The sequence below is a fragment of the Vigna umbellata genome, chromosome 4 (assembly GCF_029865625.1).
Source record: "Vigna umbellata cultivar VRB3 chromosome 4, Vumbellata_1.0, whole genome shotgun sequence".
NCBI lineage: Eukaryota > Viridiplantae > Streptophyta > Magnoliopsida > Fabales > Fabaceae > Vigna > Vigna umbellata.
The window spans coordinates 41295309-41319537 of NC_142168.1; the positions used below are offsets into that span (position 1 = coordinate 41295309).

At 29.5% G+C, this 24229-nt stretch overlaps 2 protein-coding genes across 3 annotated transcripts; one reads left to right on the plus strand and one right to left on the minus strand.

Moving 5' to 3' along the window:
- The first annotated feature begins 7829 nt into the window (after window positions 1–7829).
- Window positions 7830–8959, plus strand: LOC124832403 (Heavy metal transport/detoxification superfamily protein). Its single transcript, XM_047306605.2, has 3 exons — window positions 7830–7960; window positions 8356–8431; window positions 8535–8959. The coding sequence occupies exons 1-3, from the start codon at window positions 7904–7906 to the stop codon at window positions 8855–8857; spliced, it is 456 nt and encodes a 151-aa protein (XP_047162561.2). The 5' UTR covers window positions 7830–7903; the 3' UTR covers window positions 8858–8959.
- Window positions 8960–15076: 6117 nt separating this feature from the next.
- Window positions 15077–22630, minus strand: LOC124832401 (bystin-like protein). Of its 2 annotated transcripts, none has more exons than XM_047306603.2 (11): window positions 22155–22630; window positions 21160–21286; window positions 20972–21023; window positions 20498–20825; window positions 19724–19803; window positions 19002–19049; window positions 18678–18824; window positions 17297–17369; window positions 17139–17214; window positions 16485–16573; window positions 15077–15444 (listed from the first exon to the last, which is right to left on the minus strand). In XM_047306603.2, exons 1-10 carry the CDS (start codon window positions 22461–22463, stop codon window positions 16494–16496), a joined length of 1320 nt encoding a protein of 439 aa, XP_047162559.1. In that variant the 5' UTR covers window positions 22464–22630; the 3' UTR covers window positions 15077–15444; window positions 16485–16493. The 2 variants fall into 2 exon arrangements, with proteins under 2 accessions (XP_047162559.1, XP_047162558.1); XM_047306602.2 differs by having other exon boundaries at window positions 15077–15328; window positions 22155–22629.
- Between the last annotated feature and the right edge of the window lie 1599 nt (window positions 22631–24229).

Consider the following 24229-nt stretch of genomic DNA (forward strand, 5'->3'; position numbering starts at 1 on the left):
ACACTTCTTGCGTTTACATCAATGACCAACACCCATCTCCCCACTCAGAATTTGATCAACTCCTTCCCATTAATTACCATTAATTTTACTGAAAATGGTCTTGTACTTTTCAAATTCTTATTATAATGTTGCGTTCATTTTTCAATCACTACTTTTGTCATTATAAGTGAGATTAACACAAAGTAAAAATGATAGAGCGAGAGAGCGAGACAACGACAGCGAAGATGGAAGCTTCGAAGACGAACGACAGAGCGAGAGAGCGAGACACAATATGGAAGGGTTGAACGAACTTCTTTCCCACCCGAAACCGCCCAAACCCAATTCTTTAAATTTTAACGAGAGAGCGAGAGAGCGAGAGAGCGAGAGAGCGACAAGGGTTGAACGAACGTCTTTCCCACCCTAAACCGCGAAACCCAATTCTTCAAATTTTAACCTTGAAATCCCAAAATATCCCTCGCCCCGTAACTCTTTCTCTGTTTTATTTTCAATTTATTTGGCCAATCAAGAGCTGACACGTGGCGTTGTTAAATCTGTGTCAAAATTTCGTTGTCCAAATAACATTTTCCAAAATTCAATATGACGAAGTTCTCTATTTCGCCGTTAAAAACCCATAATATTCGACCGTACTCAATTTTGGTACCAAAAACATAAGTTAATTTCAATTTATATTAAAAAATTAATTTGTTTTACTTTTTATTTTCTTCTTCTATAAATGTTTATAAGTAAAAATATGTAATTTAGACGAATTGCAAAATGTAGTAAAAAATTTAAGTTTTATTAAGATTTTGAAACGTAAAAATCTCTAACATTTTTATTAAGATACGAATTTCGAAATCTGAAGCCAACGTCATTATGATTTGAAATAAAATTTTATCTCGATAATTATTTTTCATAATACACACACTAAAAAAATTATATTTACCTGACTCGACTTCATCCGAACTTCAAAGACTAAAATTTAAATTTTAGAACATGAAGAATTTCAATCTTATTTCTTTTTTGTAAAATTTTAAATTATTTAATTTTAAGTTATTCTAACGAAATTCTAGAATTTCAATTTCTTCCAAAATTCCTTATCCAAACATTATTTTTTGTTTATAAAACATTTCAAATTCTCTTAAGAAAAAGTAAAGTACTCTCTTAAAACAACTTGTCCAAACGCATTGATATTGTATTTGGATATAAGCAATTTCTAAAACATTTAAATATAATAAATTTGAAATGCTTTCATTTTAAATGATTTCATTTTTTAAATGTTTTGTTTGAAAGTGAAAAATACATATTTATGTCTTCATTCATGTTTAATTTTGAAATTTTAATAAAATTATTCTGTTTAAAATATTGATTTAAATAAGATTTGTAATAATTAGACTTATAAGATTTGTAATAATTAGACTTATAAATTTGTGAAATAAAATGTCTTAAGAAAGGAATTTTTAGTTGTATAAATTATTTTTGGATATTCTTATGTTTATTGATGCAGCTGAATTTAAATTTGATTAATTAAAAATGTTAAAATAAATTGTTTCAAGCTTCAAAATAAGGCCAAAATTAATAAATTCTAGAAAAGAAAATATACAAGGAACTAAATGTACTCATAACTTTCACTTATCCTCTCCTTTTTCAACAATGGGCCACAAAATTAGCTTTTTCTGTTACACCTCCCTATTTATCCATTTTCACCCCTTCTACCACTCACAAAATCAGATTTAACCGGATCATGTCATGTGTACATCAATCCTAACACACAAAGTTGAACACGTCAAACGCTGCTACATGTCCATGATCTTCCACACGCCAATTTGTCCAATGACAAGTCACCTCATCATCATCATCATCATCATCATCATCATCTCCATCTTCTCTAACGGAAACCTAGAAGCTCCACTATGACACACCAAATTCATTCGTTGGCAACACCACCACTGCAAAACCCTAAATCTCCATCATGAACATGAAACCAAGAAAATGCAACAAATCGCTAGTCATCAGAATCCTTCATTGCATCACCCAAGTCGTGCACCACCATCATTCGCGATAGCCATCGCGCACGAGAAATCTGAAATCACCCCTCTATCTTCCACTACCATCTAACCTACAAATCATAATATCGCACCACTACAACCCAAAACATGAAACCACCTTAGAGCAACTCATGTTCATTGTGCCACCGTAATCAACGCCACGCGCAATCAACAACCCAAATCACGAGTCATGGTAAACCAACTTGCATCTAAACAACATTTAAAAATTATACTTTAAACCTAACTTAATTCTATAAAACTCACTTATAAGATGTTATATATTCTAAACTTTACCTTATCTATACCTTATCTATTGGAATCTTGAACATCTTACCTAACTCTTCTTTTAATCTTGCTTTAATATATTATTAAGCTTAAACATAATTATTACTCTTAAATTAATATTACACACTTACGTTAGTGGATGAAACACAAGTTCAATGTATATATGTGAGGAATATTCGTAAGGTGTGGAGGGATATGGACATGAACATCATGTTGAAGAGCTAATAAGTGACCCAAATCTGATTTAATTGGAGAGTGTTGTAGGAAAGGGGATGAAAGTAAAGGTGGAGAGACAACAGCTTAATATATCCAAGCATATGCCAATGCAGTGGTTGTAAGTTCAGATTTCTGAAAGCTACAAATTGAGTTGCTTTGTTGTGTTTCCTACATTAAACGTACATAGCTTCGTCTCAACTTTAATGTCCCCTCAACTATGAAGAATAAATAGCTAAGTAGGAAAAGAAAGAAAGAACTTATACTCCAACAACAGTACAAAACCTTTTCTATTTTTATTTCAAAGTAATATTTCCCACTTCATTTCATTTCTTCATAAAAGTAGAAATCTCTTTATTTATTTCTCAGACTTTTCTTTTATTAATTTTTTTTTTGTATCTTGGTTTTTTTCAATAATTACATTTTCTTCGATTTTTCTTGATACAAACTACTCACATCCTTCTCCAGAGACAACCTTTCTTGAACAAATTATTATGTCAAATTGCTCTAAGGTTTAAGAAAATCGTGACAAAGCTCATCAAATAAAAATACGTACAAATTATTATAACAGTAAATGGAGAGTGTATAAAATTTAATCAAAATTCATCTGTTTCCTTGTTAATATTATATAGATTCATATATTATATGATTTTTTTTTCTTTTTTGATGTAGCAATAAGCATAAATTAAATTCAAGAATATATACCGCTATAGTGCTTAGGTTTAATATGATACGATTTGACTTGTTTGACTTTGTTATTAAAAGATGTTTTCGATGCTAATTAGACTGTCAATAGTTGTTAAAAGGAGGATGAACAATTTTCACACTTAAAAAGGGAAAAAATCGTTGAGAATGAATGAAAAAGGGTCTCAAACTTTTCCCCAATAGTCTAAGGTGTCAAATTCCTCTTTATGAGATTTTTTGCATATATGATGTTTCAAAATCATGAAAAGGAGGGGAAAAAATGGAATTTGCAACCCATGTGACCTAATGTCGATGGAATAAGTTCCTTTGTAGAAGTTGTACGTTTCTCAATAAATTAACACCATGATTTCAAAATCAATAATTATTCATATACGTACTTCCTTAGTACATATACAATTTTATTAATCATCAATTACTAAAAATAATATTTTATTACTCCTTTTAATATTAATTATTTAATCATCCATGTAGAATAAAGTGAGAAGACAAACGTTAGTATTTTTCAAAGTATTTTGTAAAAACGACCATTAGTCTTAATAAATACTTTCTTTATTACATAAAATTAAAGTAGTTATGTTCAAAGGTATTTAATGTTCCTTGTTTCAACTGAATTAATTTATGGCTTAACACTTACACTAAACACTAAAATAAACTACTAATAGACTAAGAGTGTATAGTACTTCTACGAATTTAATAACATTTTGTTGTAGCTTTCAGGTATTGTATTCCGTATTTAGGGTTTGTTCTTGTCCTAAATTTATAATATTAACAAAATTTTATTATAAAAAAATATCAATGAAATAATATTTATCAACGAATATTATTAATAGAAAAAAAATTGTTAGTAAAATAAAATTTATTATAAGATTTTATTAATGAGTTTTAGGATTTTAATTATCAGTAAAATTATCTGTCTATTATTCATAAAATTTGTTAAGTAATTCAAAATTTTTATTATTGATAGATATTATTGTCGACAAATTTAGTTAATAATTTGTTAAGTATATGTTTTTGTGATTACATAAATATAAAATATTGTTGTGATTATTATTTGTATCCACTTATTTTGATGAGTTATTTTTCAATACAAATATTTTTAAAAGCTTTATATTTCATTAGTGTTATTAGTATCCATTAATATAAGAATTAAATGAAAATTTTTATACATATTTATATGAATGTAATTATTTGCCAAATATATCTCTATTATGGTATTTGGTTTATACTAACAAATAAAAGAGATGTTGTCCAGTTTTTATGAGAAATTCACATTCTTTATCGTTTAACGTATTTGTAGTGTAGTGTTAGGGATTACGAGTGATAGAGATTGTAATGTTATATTGAAGTTATAACTCAAATGAATTTTTGTTTCCTATTTATGGTTTTATATTATAATTAATATAGTATTAATTGAATGGTTCACCTGGGTACTTTAGAATATATTTTACTTTTCTCGACTAATTTCTAAAAATCAAATCTCATCTTAATTTATAATATATCCACTTTCATGTTATTGACTTGGAAATCAATGCTAAGATGATACCAAGTTTTGGGAAAACGATATAAATTAGACTTATGGAATGATATTAATCACATTTTCTAATAATTGATCTTTAATTACACTACTATTTTACCATTTTAATTACATACAATAATTCACTATTAATTAGATGCGTAAGTAATTTATATTTTCCGTATATGATCATAAATTATTTGAATTATTATATAAAACTCTGATTGATATTTAATTTTAGAGTAATAGAAATCCTGGTAACTATGTATATTACTGTGTTGGATGACTCATACCGGTAGACAACATTTCAAATTCTTTCCACAGACGCGGATGTTGTTGGAGTCCCTTCAAACCAAACTTTTAAAATTTTATATATGAGAATTTACGAGATTTAAATTAGGTACACTTTTAATTTTTTTTAATAAAACACTTTAATATTGATAAAAAATAAAACATAAAATTATTAATATTTTTTTTCTTTCTATTAATTTACTTATAGTTTTTTTCATCTCCACTTTTTACATGATTTAAAAAAAATGTTAACACATAAATAAAAAAAGAAAATCAATTTTTTCGCTAATTATAAAACATGATGTTAATGATCTAATTTTTTATCTTTGTTATAATGATAATAATTAAATATATGAATTTTAAGCGTATTATTTTAGCTCTTCCAAAATTATTAGTCAAGATCTGTCACATAAGAAAAAAAGAAAGTTATTTAATACTGGTAACTATCATTTGATAACCTTTTTATAAGTGTAAAGTAGTTCTAAAAAAAAGAAGGAAAAATAGAGAAGAATAGTGTCAAATGGAAATGAAAATTTTTTTGGTATCAAATTATCATTGTCTTGTGAAAATTTTTTTATTACTTTAACTCGTACTTAGATTATACTCGTAATTCATTTTATGATTTAGGTATATAGAGAAATACTAACTTATCAAATTTTTAGAAGTTAGGATCAGATGACCCTATAATATTTTAGAATTTGTTTACTTAAATTGGTATTAGACAATTTAAATTCTTTTCAAAGTTTATACAATAATATAGAACTTTAGTATATATTTATGTTGGACCATGATATCTTAACAAGTTTTTTTAATAATTTTTTAACAATAAACTATGTTTCACTATTTTATTGGTCTGTATATTTGAAACAGACCAATCAAAAGTTACCACATAGACTATTAAAAATATTTGTTAAAAAAACATTTTCCATTTATGTTTGTTTGTTTATGATTGTTTCAAAACTTAAACCATATCTTACTACCTAGGTCTAACTTTTTATTTTACAGGTTGGAAGTACTCCAAAAACAAATTTAAATCATACATTAAAAAAGGTATTCCATATCTATTATGATTGATCATAGATTACTTATAGAATGTTAATTTTTATAGTAATTATGTTAGAGCTGTCAAATTGGTTATAACGTGCGAGTTAATTTGGTCCACCAAGGATTTCGACCGGGTTGGATTTGAAAAAAATATTTTTTTTATACGAGTCAATTTTTAACTCGACTCTTCCGGGTTGAACCTGTGGTGAGTCGGGTTGGCTCACCAACTCACCTAGTTTTGTTTTATTAATTTATTATGTTATGAAATCCTAAAAAATACCATCTGAGCGACTTATTATATGTGGATTGTATTGTATTTTTTTTATTATTTTGAATTATTTTGAGTTTAACATCATTTTGAGGATGAAATTTATTTAGATTTAAATTACAAAAACTTTTGTAATATTTTTTATTTTAAAAAGAAATATAATTTAGTAAACCAGTAAGTCAATCCGTTTAACCCACTAATCCGTAGTGGAGTTGAGCCAAGTTCAATTTTTTCTAACTTGTTAATAAATGAACCGGATTGGATTGACTCACTAAGTAATCAATCCGTGGTGAGCTAGGCCACATCGGACCAGTGACCTATTTTCACACCACTAAATTATATTCATAATTGAAGAAAACATACTCAGTAGTATGTTTGATATTAATGGGTGTAAAATATATATGTATTCTATATTGAGTAAATAAGTAACAAAAGTGTATATTTGATGTATTAAATCCGTTAGCGATTTTCAATATAGATTAAGGAATCAATGTAAAATCTTTACTACCACCGATATAGAATAGTGTGTTAGGCCTTTTGAGTGCCACTGTTCATATTGCAAATAAAATCGATACCCAACAGAAATTGTACTTTCTTTGCTTTATCTAACACAAATAATATTCTTTGAAAAAAAATCTAAAAAAAATATTTAGGACTTTTAATGAAGCAGATATTTTAAGATAAAGAAAATAAGACACGAAAAAAAGGACAGGTGATTTGTATCCAATAGAAACACATTTCTACCGGACAAAAGAGAGAATAAAAATAAGCATAGATTCGTCCACTTATCAGTTCCAATTATATTCCTCATCATGAAATTCCTAAATCTTAATGTTTTATTGCTTCAAACTCGTATCTTTTTTATTAATAATGGTTGAAAATATCAAATTCATTAGAAAACTAATTTATAAGTGAGATACAATCTTACCTCATAATTTTATTTTAAGTCGTTTTAATAAAAATAAATTAAATTTAAATTCATTTTTTAATATTATATCTTAATGAATGAGATATTGTTTTGTCTATAATTTTATGTGCGAGATATATATGTTTTGATGCGAAAAGTGTGGATTGAAAATTATAAATTAATTAGATAAGATTAATTTATACTTTAAAGTTAAATATGCTTTCATTATTTAATTCATAAACTAAATTATAAATTTTTTCATCTATCAACTTTAATAAAAATAATGTAAAACCAACCAACAACGGAATGTTTTCCATATGATAAATATAAAATTCCATAGTAAACTATATATAACTTGTGTCTGTCATTTAACCAGAATGATTTTTTTTTACGTGACTTTCATGAAGTTCAGAAACAAATTGCTCTATAATTTAATTTCAACACGAAACATAACTTTTTATAATAATTTTAATTAGGATAAAAAAAAATATAGAATCCTACGTTTATAAATTCTCACTTTACAAATCAGAGCGGAAAATTACTTCCAATTAATAACACGAAGCATATGATATAATTGCATGTGCTTATCTAAACGCCTTGTTTCTTGAAAACTTGTTATATATAAATGGAGAAGCATCCTTAGTCCTGGCAACATGTATAACATGTTTGGGTGGAGACCTCGGAAAAAGAAGCTTCCTAATGTTTTGTCAGTAAGTACTCTGTTTGGTTTTTTGTCAGTGCAATATTGCATGAATACTCCTAAACCAAGAATGATAGGTTACCAATTTCTTCTGATAATTTTTTGATAATAGATTATGTGTCACTATTGATCTGTATATTTGAAACAGATCAATCACATGTTATTACGTATTGTAGATTATGTATTCCTTTTTGTATCTGATTTAGTGTGTATTTGAAACGGATCAATCACATGTTATTACGTATTGTAGATTATGTATTCCTTTTTATATCTGATTTAGTGTGTATTTGAAACGGATCAATCACATATTATTACGTATCGTAGAAAAATTGTTAAAAAAAATTGTTAAAAGAACATTTCTCTTTGTATCTGTTTTAGTGTCATTTTCAGGTTATTTTGTTGCAGATAGTTGAACTTAAGGTGCATATGGATTGCGAAGGATGTGAAGGAAGAATTAGAAGGGCAATCTCGAAATTGAATGGCAAGAGCTCAACCATTGAAAAAGTTTTAATTTTATTTGATCTTAATGATTGTAATAAGTTAGTAATTTCTAGGGTTGATGAAGTGTGAAATTTGGCATGCAGGAGTTGATAGCTTGGACATAGACATGGATCAGCAGAAGGTGACAGTAAGAGGGTATGTGGAGAAAGGGAAGGTGTTAAGGATTGTGAGAAGAACTGGAAGAAGAGCAGAATATTGGCCATTTCCTTATGACAGTGAATACTACCCTTATGCCTCTCAATACTTGGATGAGTCAACTTTTTCTTCTACCTATAACTACTACAGACATGGTTACAATGAGAGTGTTTATGGCTACTTTCCTGATCAAGCATATTCTACTGTTCAGGATGAAACAGTCTTTCTCTTCAGTGATGACAATGTTCATGCACCCTGTGCCATCATGTGAATCATTATCTACCTGCCTCTGCTCATATAATCACAACTAATCAAGTTGTCTGAGTTTGAATCATCAAAGGAAATAAAAAATAAAAAGAGAGTTGCTATGGTAGCCAGAGAAATCTAAGGTTTTTTTTATGAATCTTTTGATTTAATAGTGAATGAATTTCACAGCAGCTATAAAAAATTATAGTAGTCCTAATCTTGTGTTTGGATTCGACATGATTAAGAGAATAATTATTTTTATATGAACTGAAGTATTTTATGGTAAAATATGTTGTTTGGATAAAGAATTTTGAAGAAATTAAAACTTTTTAATTTTATTAGAGTAATTAGATTATTTAAAATTAAAGAATTTAAAATTTTATTTTTAAAAAATTAGAGTTTAAAATTTTTCACATGATTATATTTATATTTTGATATTTGTACTTTGGAGTTTGGATTCGATCATCCAATTTAATTTTGACACAAAGCTTCATTATTTCTATTTTTTTTTACATAAAGAAATATTAGTATACAAAATAAAAATATTTCTTTGATGTAAATTAAGAAACATTTTTGTAAATATAGAATAAAAAAATCTTATAAAACATTCACTATAAAATAACATAAATCTAAATCAGTTAAAAAAAATATTAATACTGACATTTTTTAATTTTTAATAATTATTTGATATTTAAATTGTTTTGAATTTGATGACAATCCAAATATATCTATTCACAAAATTTAAATTTTATATAAAATTAAAACATTTAGAATATAAATATTTTAAAATAAAATCCATTCATATTTAATGTGACATTCCAATCACATGGTATAAATGAGCTATCATATATTCAATAAAATAGAACAGTTAACCGACATGACATATAAAGTTTAATTACAATCATTTAACATAATATAAATCAAACTTCATAAACAAGTTATTAAAACAAAATTATATACAAAATATTAGGTCTAAAAGAAACTAAACATCAACTGCATCTCCATGCTTGCTCTACCAAGACATCATCATCCTTTGCTTACACTCATTAGATTATCGTCACCAAGAAAACAACGCACAATAATACCCAAACAAAATAAGCTAGTGATACAAAATCAATCATAGCATATCAAGATTTCATACATATGTCATGTTTCACACAAAACAATTCAAGCATTCTAATCATGCCTTTGACCTAGACTTGAACTATCTAAATTTAGTATGAATATCGAGCTATGGTGGGTCGTGCACTCGTGGTGACATCTACTACTCTGTAGAGTCATTGCCAATGATTTTCACCCTATTACACTCACAAGGTTAGTTTGTACTGCGTATTAGGTCATACTAGAAGCACCTAGATTAAGACCTCCTACTACTCTCACCACATGTATCACTCCTCTCAAATCGAGAATGAATGATCATTAGAGTGTCAGGATAACCCTCAAGACTAAGCTCCATGCATTCATGCCAACAACACTTTGATACAACCGTTAAGAATTCTCCTTAGAGCTTTTACACACCTCATTCCATTTAATCATATGTTCCAAACCACACCACAGATCATGCAATAAACCACTATACCATTTAAAACTATAAACATAAGAGAAAGGAAGTTAAAACACCCAAATAGACTCGAACCCACTCGTCCAACGAGCAGCCAGAAATAGACTTCCTAGCGAGCATAGGCTCGCCCAGCAAGAGACAAAACAACAAGCTTCACAACTCCAACGAGCTGACTCGCTTAGTCTCTGAAACTCTCTGCTAGAAACCTTGTATACTCGGTTGACGAGCAACCTTTACTCGCCCACGAGAGCCAAAACAGCAAGCTCCACAAGCCCAACGAGTTGACTCGCCTAGCCATTGGAACTCACTGCCAGAACTCCCATAAACTCGCCCAGTAAGCTCTTCTTGCTCGCCTAGCCTCTCTACATAATTCTGCAGCACCAAAACTACAAAATTTGCACCACTAAACCCCTATAACATATCCTAAACACTTTTACCAACTTCTAACACTCCTAGATTGAGTTCTAAACTAAAATGGACCTAACCAAATGTGTATAACCCAACTTAAACTAGTTTTCAATTATTTTACAACAAGATTCCAACTTAAAAACAACTAAAACCTCACTTTATAGACTTTAAATCAATTCTACTTATTTTAACTCATAGAAAAGCAACTTATGGACTTTAACAAGTCAAAAATGACTTAACAACATACTTCAAACCTTTCATTTTGACACTAAACCTATATTTCAAAATCTTACTAGTCCAAACCTACAAAATGAACTTAAAAACTTTATAAACTCAAATTTTTGACTACTCACACCTCATACTACAGATTGTTAACAACTAACAACCCCAACAAGTCTTAATTGGTCACAAATTATCATATATACATCAATTTTATCCTTTTAACTCGTAATTCAAAATTTCAACTATCAACACCTCTATTTTGGACTAAAAAGACCTATTGTTTCACCTAATCTTTTTTTCTCAATAACTTAGCAACATTTAACACCACCAACATCCAATAACAGAAAAAATTCATAGCTAAAGCAAATCTTAACAACATCATCACATTCCATAAATATCATTCACAACATCAAGCATCCAAAGACTAGTTAGAATCATTCAATTACAATTTATACTAAAATTGATATTTACTTTCAACTAAATCAACATAATTTACTACCAAATCATAAATCATACAATTCAAAGCAAAAGTAGAAACAAAGAAAGTTCACTAGCTTCCTTTACCTTAAGAAGAACTACCAAGCTCTAAACACGCACAATTGTTGCTTCAAGCACAAAGAACTCTAGAAACGTCTATAAAACACAGAATTGTGATCAAAGAGAGTCCTTAAAACCTCTGATCAACAAGGAACTAGGAAAAGAGACCATAAGACACATGCAACAAAGAATTTACGTGCACAATCTCAACCTAAGAACTACATGAAAAAGTGTTGGGAATCCAAGAGTGAGTCAAAGTCCCACATTGAATAGAAATGAGAAAGTATAGCAGTATATAAAGGTGAAAGACCCATTAAATCATTGTCTTAATATTTTTGGTAGAGAGTGGTGTCGATCCCTTATATAGTTAGATCAGATGTTATTGGTGTTTGTATAACGCATAGATAACCTCCTCCTTGATAGACCCAAAAAAAAGGAGTTGAAACTTACTTCACTGCGAAAATCTTATAGGCACTTTCTAATTGTCAAACAAATGATCAAGAAGTTATAATACACAAAAAAATAATTTATTCTTTATTTTAATTTTTATATATTTAAAAAAAGACGGGTTAACGGGTTAATCCCACCTTTAGTCCACTAATTTGGCTATCTAGGTGGGCAGGTTGAATAGACGAGTTGAAAAATACAACCTGGCTTGCCAAATTTTATCAAGTTGACTCGTGAGCATGAATTCGTTTTTTCATTCCTAAACACAAGCTTTAAACATTTCATAGTACATGTCAAACGTTAACCCCTAATTATTTTATGCTCGTAAAGAATACAAGCTTCTTAACTTTGTCAATATGATTTCCCAACAGATCACTGTCACAAAGATCTAACGAAGGACTTACTAAAAGTATATTTGTGCAAATGACACTCTAGAAAAAGGCAAGTTGTAGCTGTAGAGTGAACCATCTGTGTCAAAACCTGCACTATGCTCAAAGGTGGAAAGAAGTCACCTACCCTACTTGTAAGTCTTTTTCATGCTCCAATGGTGTTGTCAAAGTAGGTGCACGTATTCAATGCTTCACACTAAGAGCATTAATGCATCTCAAAGCCCCAAACGGAAGAAGAGGTTGCTTCATATAGAAGACTTTCAAAGTGGTCAGAAAAGAAATTGTAATGCCTATATTCTTGATGTGCCTATATAAAGATATGTTACAAAAGAAGAAGATGCAAATTGAAAAACTAAAAATGAAATAAGGAAGAGATGGTACAAAACATGCCACCTTAGAGAGAATTGGAAGCATAAGTGTAATGGAGATGCATCACTTGAAAAATGTTCTTCAAGATAAGATCCAACAAACTCTCAATAAATTCAAGGATGATTACAAGTCTATTTATTCAAGTGTGCCTTTCCTAGAAAGAAGTGTCTTATCTATAGGTCATGTGGTTTGGCCAAATGTTACAAAGAAATGGATTAAAAATAATGTGAACATATTTTTAATGATGGTCTAAGTGTGAACGCAAAACCAATAAATACATTGACGTGAACTTAAGTCTAATAATTTGTGAATGTACTAATGCACTAATCCTATTATTACTCAAACTTAATCAACTAATCATGTGTTAACTATGCTTTAGATAACATGTGAAGTTGTTACAACATTTAAAAGGGATGCGGGATAATTTATATTTATCACACGAGCTTGAAAGTGACTAGTGAAGAAAATTATAACTTTCGATTGACTTTCTAACATTGGGCCATCCATCTCTTAGATTTCTAAAATATTTTCAAACATTTTATAATCTTCTCTAAATGATTCTAGAAGCTCCTAAATTTACAAGATCTTTTAATGCTTCTACCTCTTCTCAACTCCTATTCTCTTTTTTCTTATCTTCCATGATTCTGTGTTACTAGAGATTCTTATCGGCATTGATGATTCTTATATGTCTTTTGTTGAGCTTGACAATATTGATGTAGTGTTCAAAGTTAATTTGGATAGGCACCTGCTTTGAGAACTTCAAGATGTTCAGCATTACAAATTATTTAACCTATGTAAAAAAGGTTTTCTTGCAACGAACGGTGGAAGTGTTGGTGGTAGCAGAAAATTGTTTGCACTGAGAGTTTTCCTTGTAGTTAAGAGCAATTATGAGTTCTTTCATAACGTATCTCCTTTGTATTTGAGAATGAATCGTTATGTTTATGGGGTTTTATTGCAAAAGATATATGTCAGGACCAAGGTGTTTAAAATTGTGTTTTTATAGGAGACGCTTGTGTAATGCATGAAATGTGTTAGATCGTTCACTGGTTATATAGCCTTTAGACACTCTAGTCTAATGAATGTGAAAAATGATGCATTAGAATTATATAGAAAAAGACATATTATTAATCATATTTTTTAACAAATTCTATGTTTCACGAAGTTTGTAAACGTTTTAATATTTCTATAAGAGGTTTTGTAAAATTATCAACTAGTTGATCTTTTGTAAGTTAAAATGTAAATTTACAATCTCATTTCAATATAATATTTTTAGATAGGTTAATGGTAACACTCTTCAGCACAAAAAATAAAAAATATAAATATTTCCTTCTTATATGCTCGTCTAAATTCATTCCACATTAACTTAGAAAATTGTTCATTAGTAACACTAAATATAATATAATTTACATAAATTTAAATGAATTTAGATACTTATTACATACCGATGGACTTTGCTTTGCATCATAAAAGACTTTACATAGGGAAGGATTTTGCTTTACACTATAAAAGACTTTTTCACTGCTGAACTAAAAATATCTATTCAAAGCATATATTAATATGTTAAAACAAAAGATTTTGTGTTTCATATATATATATATATATATATATATATATATATATATATATATATATATATATATATATATATATATATATACACTTTTGCTGATAAAGGAAATCATAAAAGACTTTATTTAGATTGAGAATGTAACATTTTCAAATTCGAAGGACTATTCTAAGTAAACTTCTTTTATTAGACTACTTAAAAACGTATTTTATACATCTTTTTAATTATTATTTTCATCCATTTGATATAACTTTATTTCCCTGGGTGGCATTTGATATAAACCTTACATCACATAAGCATATATTTTCAATAGTCCAGTTCATCAATTTGAACATAAGAGTACTTCGATTATTTATCCCTCATTCTCTATATCCAATTAGGAACTAGTCTTTTGTTCTATCAAATATTATCATTTTAATCTTGTAGTGCAAGAAAATTAATAATATAATGAAACGTAGTCTTAAAAGTGAAACAATTTCTAACGTGAAAACTACTCTGATAGTTTAAACAATCTACTAAATTGTTCTTTTAATAATAGTTCAACTTTTAAAAACTGAACTAAAATATAGTTTAGCACAGAACTTAAAATAGTTCGATTTCAGATCAATTAACTACTTGAGGTCATCAATTTTGGATTTTGCAAATTTTAAAACAAACCATTTAAGTAAATATATGTTTGCCTGTAATTTACATAACATGATTACTACTAAAAAAGATCGTTTTCGGAACAAAACAAACCCTATATGCCACATATGAAACACCAGAAAACATTCTAGCAAGTTTAATTGTATTTTCGATAAGATTACATCAGAAAAAAGAATAAATGAGATTGCATGTCGAAAAGTCACAAAGTAAACAAAAATGGCACCAAAACAAATACAATAAATCTCATGCATTAGAGTACAAGATTGCTGACACCAAAACTGCACCCTCGGGAAGCTTAATGAGGGCATGTCTATTGAAAATTCTCACTCAAGTGAAGCGCTATGAAAAACCCTGCAATATATAAAAGCTAGCACATCAAGATCGAAAGACATGCAATACCACAAGCTACAAAACACAAACGATAGCGCATCAAAGCCAAGCACAGCACATATTGAAGTGATGGCCACCTATTACAAAATATCAAAATTATAAGTTACAACTTTTGTATTCCAAGCTTAGATACGATAGGAAGTATAAGACAAAGTTGACATTTAGCTTGCAATTGACTGGAGATCTTTCTCTGTTGCTGTTGAATTAGCAGTTCAGAATTCATAGCTTATTGGGGAAACACAACTATGAGACCAACCATGCAAGATATTATCATATCACCTTCAACACAAAAACCTTAAAGCTATGGGTTTGTGAATCTTCCTCTTTATATATTATTTAACTTTCTTATTTCTACTCAATGTAAAACTCAAACTTCCTTGGATTTCTAACATAATTATGTGTTGTGGGGAACACACATGATTATTCTTATTTATAATGAAGAGATATAACAATAAGAAATAAAAATAATATCTAATAATGGAAAATAAAACATAACATATTTCTCTATCAAATTATACCATAATTCCTTATTTAATGCAACCAAACCATATCTTTAACATAATAAAATCATATCTCTAACAATATACACACACATTATAATAAAAAAATTACCTAAATTTAAAAGACATTAATAATTGAAAGTCGTAACTCACGGTCAGCTGATGGTTTGCAACATATACACGAGAACAGGGTATCAATTAGCATGCCCAAAAGAGTTGTATACTATACAAAACAAAAAAGGGAGAAATTATGAAATAATCCCCAAAATTTTGGATGAACAACTATCACTTAGGGACAGAAAAGGGCTTGATAGTCCCCCCATGGAACCAATTTTTACTGCTATTGCTTCTAGCAGAAAACACTCAGCGGAGAAAACCTGAAGGCTCAGGGTGGCTCTACATTGCTACAGAACTATAGCTAGCTTTGATAACTATGCTACCAATTTGAATTGGGTATTTTGGGTATTTAGATTTATTCAACAATCACCCAACAGTCCATCGCAGTCAACTTTACAAGGTAACAAAGTAATCCATAAATAAATGAAAGTGTAACAGGAAATGCATGAAAAGTATTGCTAATAAAAAGATAAAATCTAATGGCAAGATCAGAACCATACCACAATAAATTAATCCTCCTCCATTGGTACATCTGGAATGTCAAATCTATCCTCTTCAATAGTCTTGTTTATCACAAATACTGGACTGGGTATTGGTTGTCAAGGAAAGAGTATGCAACAGCAATATTTATCAAAATCATAATTGAGCTAGTTTCAAGTTAGAATTAGACATTCTACAAGATGAATGCCAGTTGCTGTAACCAATCAACAATTTCTTGCTCATAAATTAGTGTAGTTCAGAAATTTAAATAAATAAAAAAAAAAAGACACGATCTTCTGTCAGTTAGGTATTTCGGCTGTCATGTCGTGTCAATTACTACAGTATCATCATATTTCTTCCTGAATTTCTGCTGAATTAAATGCCTTGAATGTTTACAGGGCTGAATAGTTGACACAAAAATTTAAGATATTAACACTCAGCAGGGGGACCTGAATTTATTATAGCAAAATTGCATTTAAAGCTTCTTCGTATTAATTAGTTATATTATCTGAATTTCTTGTTTCTAGCCACGTCAATACACTGAAGCTAACATGCAACTAAGACTTCATCATGAAGCCCTCCTAGATCATACGTGAGTTACTATAGATACCATATCATGCATCAACCTTAAGAAAGACAAGTATGGGTAAGAAGGTGGAAAATGTAAAGGATATAAATTGACATAAGGTCTTCCTCCTTTTCACCTCGGTTGCGGCTGTGTTCTAGCTCTCTATGGATTTCTGGTGTAACCTGCAGTAGGAGGAAACAAAATCAATCGGAGCCAGCAATTTGAAACAGAAGAAAAGCAACCCATTAGATTTGATGCTCTCACCAATTTATGCTTCTGCTTTTCCAGTAGATCCCTTAATCCATCCTTATCTTCCTTTTGCAACTCATTCTTATACCTGAAATATCATAAAAAATCAACTTAAAATTAGAAAGGGGTCAGTAAAATTAATCATTACTGTATTTCATGTTACCCTAATTATAAGTATTATTCATTGATGATATAGGAATTATACCAGAATTCACTTTATCTGCTCTAACAGTTTGTTTGTCTTGGATGATTTAGGGAGGATAACGGATATTTCTTGTGTTTGTAAGAAATTAAGTATTAAGTATTTGAACAAAAAACATGTAGAGCCATCATTGGGAACACCATTGCAGTGTTTGCCCAAAGTTGAGAGAAAGATGACAGGTTTTGTAGTTAGAGTGGGCCAAGTATTTGCAAAAGTGAATAAAAAAAAGGGTTGATCTCATGTTGACTAGAACCATAACCAAATTATAATATATACACACACACAAGTGAATGCAATCCTTATTTAACAAATCAATTTTGTTTGATTGAGTTAAGTTTAAGGTTCCCTGTCTAAGAAAAAGAATCGGATAATATGTAACATGGGCTGGGAGAGGTTATTATCAGTTTTATCCTTAAAGAAAAATCAAATCTGGGCTGAGAGGTTATATAGCAAATTCCCCTACTTTAGTGAAAAACAGATCTGAAATTCAAAACAACACCATTTTGGGACATCTTCTCCAGCCCCTTGGGTTAAATGGAGTCACACCAAAATGGCATGATTGTACACCAGTCTAGCCACGAAAGGCATCACTGGCTACAACACGACCCACAATTACTGTTGGTGGTCGCCCTACTCAGCACCTGTACTATCGCATGCTATTGAGTACTCTGCTAAGGAAGAGGACCCTTCTATAGAAATCCTTATTCTCCAATCCATTTTCTTTCTTCTATCCTTTCTTAATTCAACACATACAACTTCAACGATGAGTTTTTATTAGTTACTGCTCTATCAAGATTATTGTGGAGGTTGACTAGAAACATAATCTAATTATACTACATATACAGATGCAAACCTCACTTTAAAAACTAGTTTTGTATGATTAAATTAAGCCTAAGTTCAATTTCTAATATGATATCAAAATCTATCCTAAAAAAGTTTGTTGAAACCCTATAGTGTTCCACCCTATCGAACCACCCACAAATATATAGTCTTGCGCTCAAATTATTGTGTCCCTAACATATGAAGGTGTGTTGGAAATATCACATTCACCGAAAATATGACCAATCTATAATATATAAATGAATGCAAATGTCATCTTATAAATCAGTTTTGTATGATTCAGTTACCCCTAAAACCACTTTCTAAAAACCATATTAGAGCAGCATTAATAAAAGTAAAAGGTTAATCACTGACCTCTGCACAAAAGCAAGAAGTGACTGGTGCCATATGACAGGCATTATCCTGGTTTCATTCAAAAATCTCATAAAATGAGCAACAACTGCATCAACAACACGATATGGCAAAGCATATTTTTTCTCCAGAAGAAGCTTTATGAAATAGCTGCAAATACGGTAAGTGTGTATTAAACATTGAAGGGAAAAAAATTAAAGGAAGTTTCATCAAAATGACTAATGGTTCACTATTGCTGTAAAATATAAACTCAACTCATGAGAAATTTCATAAACTGTATTTTCATTATTATACTTTATTAAAAAAAAATAATGCAGTATTAAATACCTTGTGGTGCCGCAATACTCCATTCCAGAAAGCTTCAATAGAGCAACACTGCATACACATCCAAGTGTTTGGATACATCAGACATTGCATATGACTCAAATAATTCAAACTCATACTTTCAGTTTCAACATGAGATAGCATACATACAGCATGTATTAGTTTCATTATGTCAAAATGCCTCATACACTAGGGTAGACTACCAGCTCAGCAGAGTTAGCTACAGCTGTAACAGTTGTAACATAACTGTAACAGCTTGCAATACAAATCCTGATTTCTTAGATTAGAGATTCAGAATATAAATAACACAATTTTCCAGTTTCTCTAAAATTCTTTAAATCTCATAAGTCTTTAACATGAACCATGGTTTTAAATCCTAGATTGTGCCAACAGTCAACAAAAACACTATAGTTTTTATCGGGTAATGGTACCAAGGAGATGTGTTTAAAATCCTTCTGTGATATTAGGAGTGCTTAAGAGAGAAAGGCCTGGAAAACCAAGTAAACACCTACGCTATTTTATTGGATAATAATAACAAGGAGAAATGCTAAAATCTTTACACAGCAAGAGAAATCCATCCCTACATCATCTCTCCAAAATACTAAAGGCTATGCCCCATAAACTATTGTCCAAGAAAGCGACTCCCAACCACTATGGTACAGATCTCAGTGAACTTCGAATAATAAGTTATACACCCAAGTTTCAATTAGGCATAGTTAACATACCTTGAATGAAGTGGAGGAATAGAAACCTTTTCTATAATGCTTCCAACAATAACTGCTTCCCTGAGAGTGCATGTGCGTGACTGTACATGAAGAAAATTGTCAAACATTGCAACAAAGCTTACAAAACTTATGTTGACACGGTTGGGGTAAACTGGAATTAAAAAGATTTCATTTCATTTCAGTGAATAAATCCAAATTATTAAAATCGCCAAAGAAAGCATAAATAAATAAATAAAAAGAAATCATTTAATTTGAGAAGGTGAATGAATTTACTTAAAAATACCAGAGCTAATACTTTCACTAATTTTTATATAACTTCGTAGGTAATTTGTCAAAACAACAACACATAAATGGAAATGAGCAAATTCTCAACATATGTGCAAACTATAATATAAAGATTCTGCTTTCCTCACAACCAAAGAGGCGCTTTCTATCTGTCAAGTTAACTTGATAGAACTTATATATCATTCACAATACACCATAAACATAACTCTTTCTCAAGTTAATTCATCACTCTAGAATCATGCTATTCTGTATTTCCTATTTTCCACACAGAATTCATGGTTAATTTCCCCCTCTTTCTTCCAGTAATTATGACAAAGAACTTCAAATGCTGGTCACATCAGCAAAGGATATGCAATATGTAATTCGATGAAAATGAACAAGTATGTACAATAGTTTAAGAATTAACAGAAATCCACAAATACAACTTGAGAAAATATCCACCAATAATTAATTTGAAATATCAAAACCAGCATAGACACTAGCAAATACCTCACATAGGGGAAACAGTATTCCCTTAAAGAATGCAGCAGGTTTGTACAATGCCTTTTTCAGAGTTTGGTATAAGGCAAAATGCAACCGTTTATTCTTCCGTATATCTTCTCTCACTCTTGGAAGCAACACAAGCTTGTAGAAGCGTTCTGCCTTTTTTGCACCAAAATTAGAAGCAAAAATCCTGGTGGCTTGGTAAAGAGCATTTGGAGACCAATTCTCAGGTTCAGTTATATACAGGACCTCCTCCCAAAGTTGCATAGAGGGGATGTGTTTAAATGCCTTGGGTATTTTGCCTATTGTATATTTGCTGAGATGGGTCCCAACCCTACCAATAGGGAAGAAGGCAAACAGCAGTTAAGTTGAGGACAAGAGATAGAAACTACATTTAACCAGCTAAATAACCTGACAGAAAAGAAATTATTAATCCAATTTACATATTGATGATAGAACTGAATAGGAAGCTATACATACCCCTTGTATATGTCAATTATGGATTTATCCAATTTTGGGACAGGTCGTATTTCTGCAGACAAAAACATTACAAGTTCAAGAGTGAGAATAATACCTCCAAGCAGACAGAGAAAACATGCTAAAAGCACTCAACACCAAAACCAAAATGAAAGAAAGCATGAGCAAAATAAAATGCAGTCAAGTATTGCCTGAAGCAACAGAAGAATCCTTTTCTTTTATTCTTTGGACAATGAGGTCTGCCAGTGTTTTCTGCTGACCAGCATCTTTTGATAAAAATGCTTCCATTAGTTTCTCATCCTCCTCATTAATTTCCTCCTGAATTTCAAAAAATGATCACATATTAACAAAAATCACCCACATCACAATAATGAGGGAAAATAATTGAAATGAAAAAAATTCACTCCATCCAAAACTGTTCACTAATAGAAATAAAAAATTTCATACATTTAGTCCAGCCAAACATTTCTGAACCTCCTCTTCAATTACACAGTTACAAATTGTCACCTTATTTCAATATCAGATTTACAAACAGACTCTAAAGATACCGAACTCACATCTATGAAGAACCAAAAAAATAAACTCCATATTACCCTACTTGAAAAATCTTTCATAATCTACAATGCACCCATAGGTGAAGAAAATAAAAAGACAAAAAATGAGCTTATTTAATAAGTTAAAATCAACTCAAGTCCTATGTAACATTTACTTGTATAGATACTCTTTTACTTACTACTTGAAAGCATTGTTTCCAAGTGTTCCTTAGTAAGAACTTTCTCTTCTAGAAAAAAAAATATGAAGAAAACAATAAAATTGACTTCTACACAAATTAAAATTGTGCGAACAAGTTATATGACAGAGCTTCTATAAAGTAATTCATAGACAAATAGAATTAAATGGTGAAGTAAATTCCATTTTTGTTTCATGGTTTTCTCTATGGGATGTCCATAAGGAAAAGTTTGTTCCAATGGGACTGAAATAAGTATAGTGTTAGCTATGGTTCTGAAAATTCTTATTCAGGACAAAACCTATAGTGCCTGAAAAATATAAAGTGAAAGTCATTTGGCAAAGCCAATGGTTAACCAAGGGTTAAAAAAAGGGAAAGAGCGTTCATAGTTTTTGGCAGTTCAATGAAACAAAAAGTCATGAAATGAAGGAGAGAGTAAAGGTGAGAGAGTCAACTCACTTCATATCCAGCGAATTGGCTCTGCGTTTCAGAAAAGCCGACAAATTCATCGATATCGTCTCCGTCTGCTTCCTCCGCCTTGGGAATCTCTTCGAAGAAAGTGGCAGTGTTGTCATTCGCCCCCTCATCTTCCTCCTTTTGCTGCAGCAGAGCCTCCTTCATGATCTTCGAGCTGATTTTGGAAGCGATGAGTTTCTCTTCCTGCTGGTACTGCTTCGGCGCTTTCGAACGCTTCTTCGTCTTTGCATGGTCGGCACCATACGGATCAAACGGTTCCGGGTTCTGAATCCGCTCCTTCCTCTTCGCCATTCTTCGCTGCAATTACTGAAAGAAGAACAAAAATTGGATAAGGGAAGTTCACGGAGTAGCAGCTTATTCTGCTGCCTCTCACAGAGAATCTCTTTTGCTATCGCCGGAAGTGAGAGGTTTAAGAGAAGAGGGTTTTCTTTTCTATCCTCGCTGAATAATTTGTAAACCCTAATTATAAATAATTTGGGCATTGGGGATAGATATATTTTTATTTTATTATAATTTATAATCAATATGTTGATATTATAATTACAATATATTTTAATATTTACTGTAGAAATATAGTTTTATTGTATATCATATTTAAAATAGTAATATGTACCTTATATTCGCAAATTAATAAATGGTTATTTTTAAATATGGACCTCGTTAAAAAAAACTATTAAGATATAAAGTTTGATTTTAAACGTAATAAAAGAATAAACTATACAGAAAAGGAGAGAGAGACTACTCGATAAAATGTGTTAAATACATTTTATAAACATAGAAATCCTGAGTTGTAGGGATGTTAAATTTATCATTTTAATAATGACATCTATAAAATTAATTTTTATATGTGCTTCATTTTATTTTACTATATAATTGTTTCTATAAAAAAATATAATGTTAACATATAAACTAAATATTTCATTTTAAATTATAAATATAATGTAAACATATTAAGTTTTTTTTTTCAAATAAAAAATATCTTATATTAAAGAATTCAAAGAAAATAACCAAAAGTAGATACAAAAATAAACTTTAAAAGCCCTAAAGTTTAAGAGATTACGCTAATTTATTATCAGCATGTAATATATATATATATATATATATATATATATATATATATATATATATATATATATATATATATATATAGTATATATTTTCCATCCAAGTTAAGATTATATATAAAAGTCATAATAAAAATTTCATTTAATAGGTTTTATTGGATATATAATATTTGTAATACTTTGATCACAATACTAAGATAAAAAATTTAGTTGTTAATCCATAAACTAAAAACACCTTTTTGGTGTAATTTTCTTTTTAAAATTATCAAAATTACCAGATTTAAAAAATATATAAAAATAAGTACACTATTTGCTATGTTTGTTTACCCAGGTAATATACTATAGCTTATATTTACCTACATAACACTTTTTTTTCACATGTCAAAATTAGGTCCACGTGGTGTTAGAATTCTGAACCTAGTTTGTGCTTTGTTTTGCCCCATTACTAACCAAAATTTATAATTTTGTTTTGCTATGTGAATTTAATAAAAATAGAAGGTGAACGAGAAAAATAAAAATATATATAAAAATGTAAAATAAAATAAAATTAACGTACTAATATTTTAAAGTTGTTATTTTAAGGAAATAAATTAAAAAAATCATAAGTATATGGTTACATAATTGAAGTTAATAATTATATTGATGTTGAAACTAGGGAAATTAAATTGAATTTATAGCTTAATAATTGTATATAAAATTAGGAAAAGTAAATTGAATTCATAGGTTATTAAATTAAAGTTAAAAAATAAAGGAAAAAAAATCTATAATGAAAAGTCTTGTTTATTAAAATAAATTATTAATAGATTTGTAGTAAAATAAAAAATAAAGAAAGAGATTATTTAAGATATTTGAAATGAAGTTGAATTTTCACAATTTATTTAATTATTTAATGTAAAGACGTAATTTTTAAACATTTATTGTTATTGAGTTTAATCATTTTGATGTGAAGAATGAAATTATTTGTATTTGATTATGTAACTAAATTGTTTTAGT

Coding starts and splice junctions, on each gene's coding strand:
- LOC124832403 (XM_047306605.2), top strand. CDS start 7,904: ATGTATAACATGTTTGGGTGGAGACCTCGGAAAAAGAAGCTTCCTAAT. Junction 7,961..8,355: donor AGCTTCCTAATGTTTTGTCA/GTAAGTACTCTG, acceptor ATTTTGTTGCAG/ATAGTTGAACTTAAGGTGCA. Junction 8,432..8,534: donor GGCAATCTCGAAATTGAATG/GCAAGAGCTCAA, acceptor TTTGGCATGCAG/GAGTTGATAGCTTGGACATA.
- LOC124832401 (XM_047306603.2), bottom strand. CDS start 22,463: ATGGCGAAGAGGAAGGAGCGGATTCAGAACCCGGAACCGTTTGATCCG. Junction 21,287..22,154: donor GCCAATTCGCTGGATATGAA/GTGAGTTGACTC, acceptor TTTGAAATTCAG/GAGGAAATTAATGAGGAGGA. Junction 19,804..20,497: donor TACTGTTTCCCCTATGTGAG/GTATTTGCTAGT, acceptor CTTCATGTACAG/TCACGCACATGCACTCTCAG.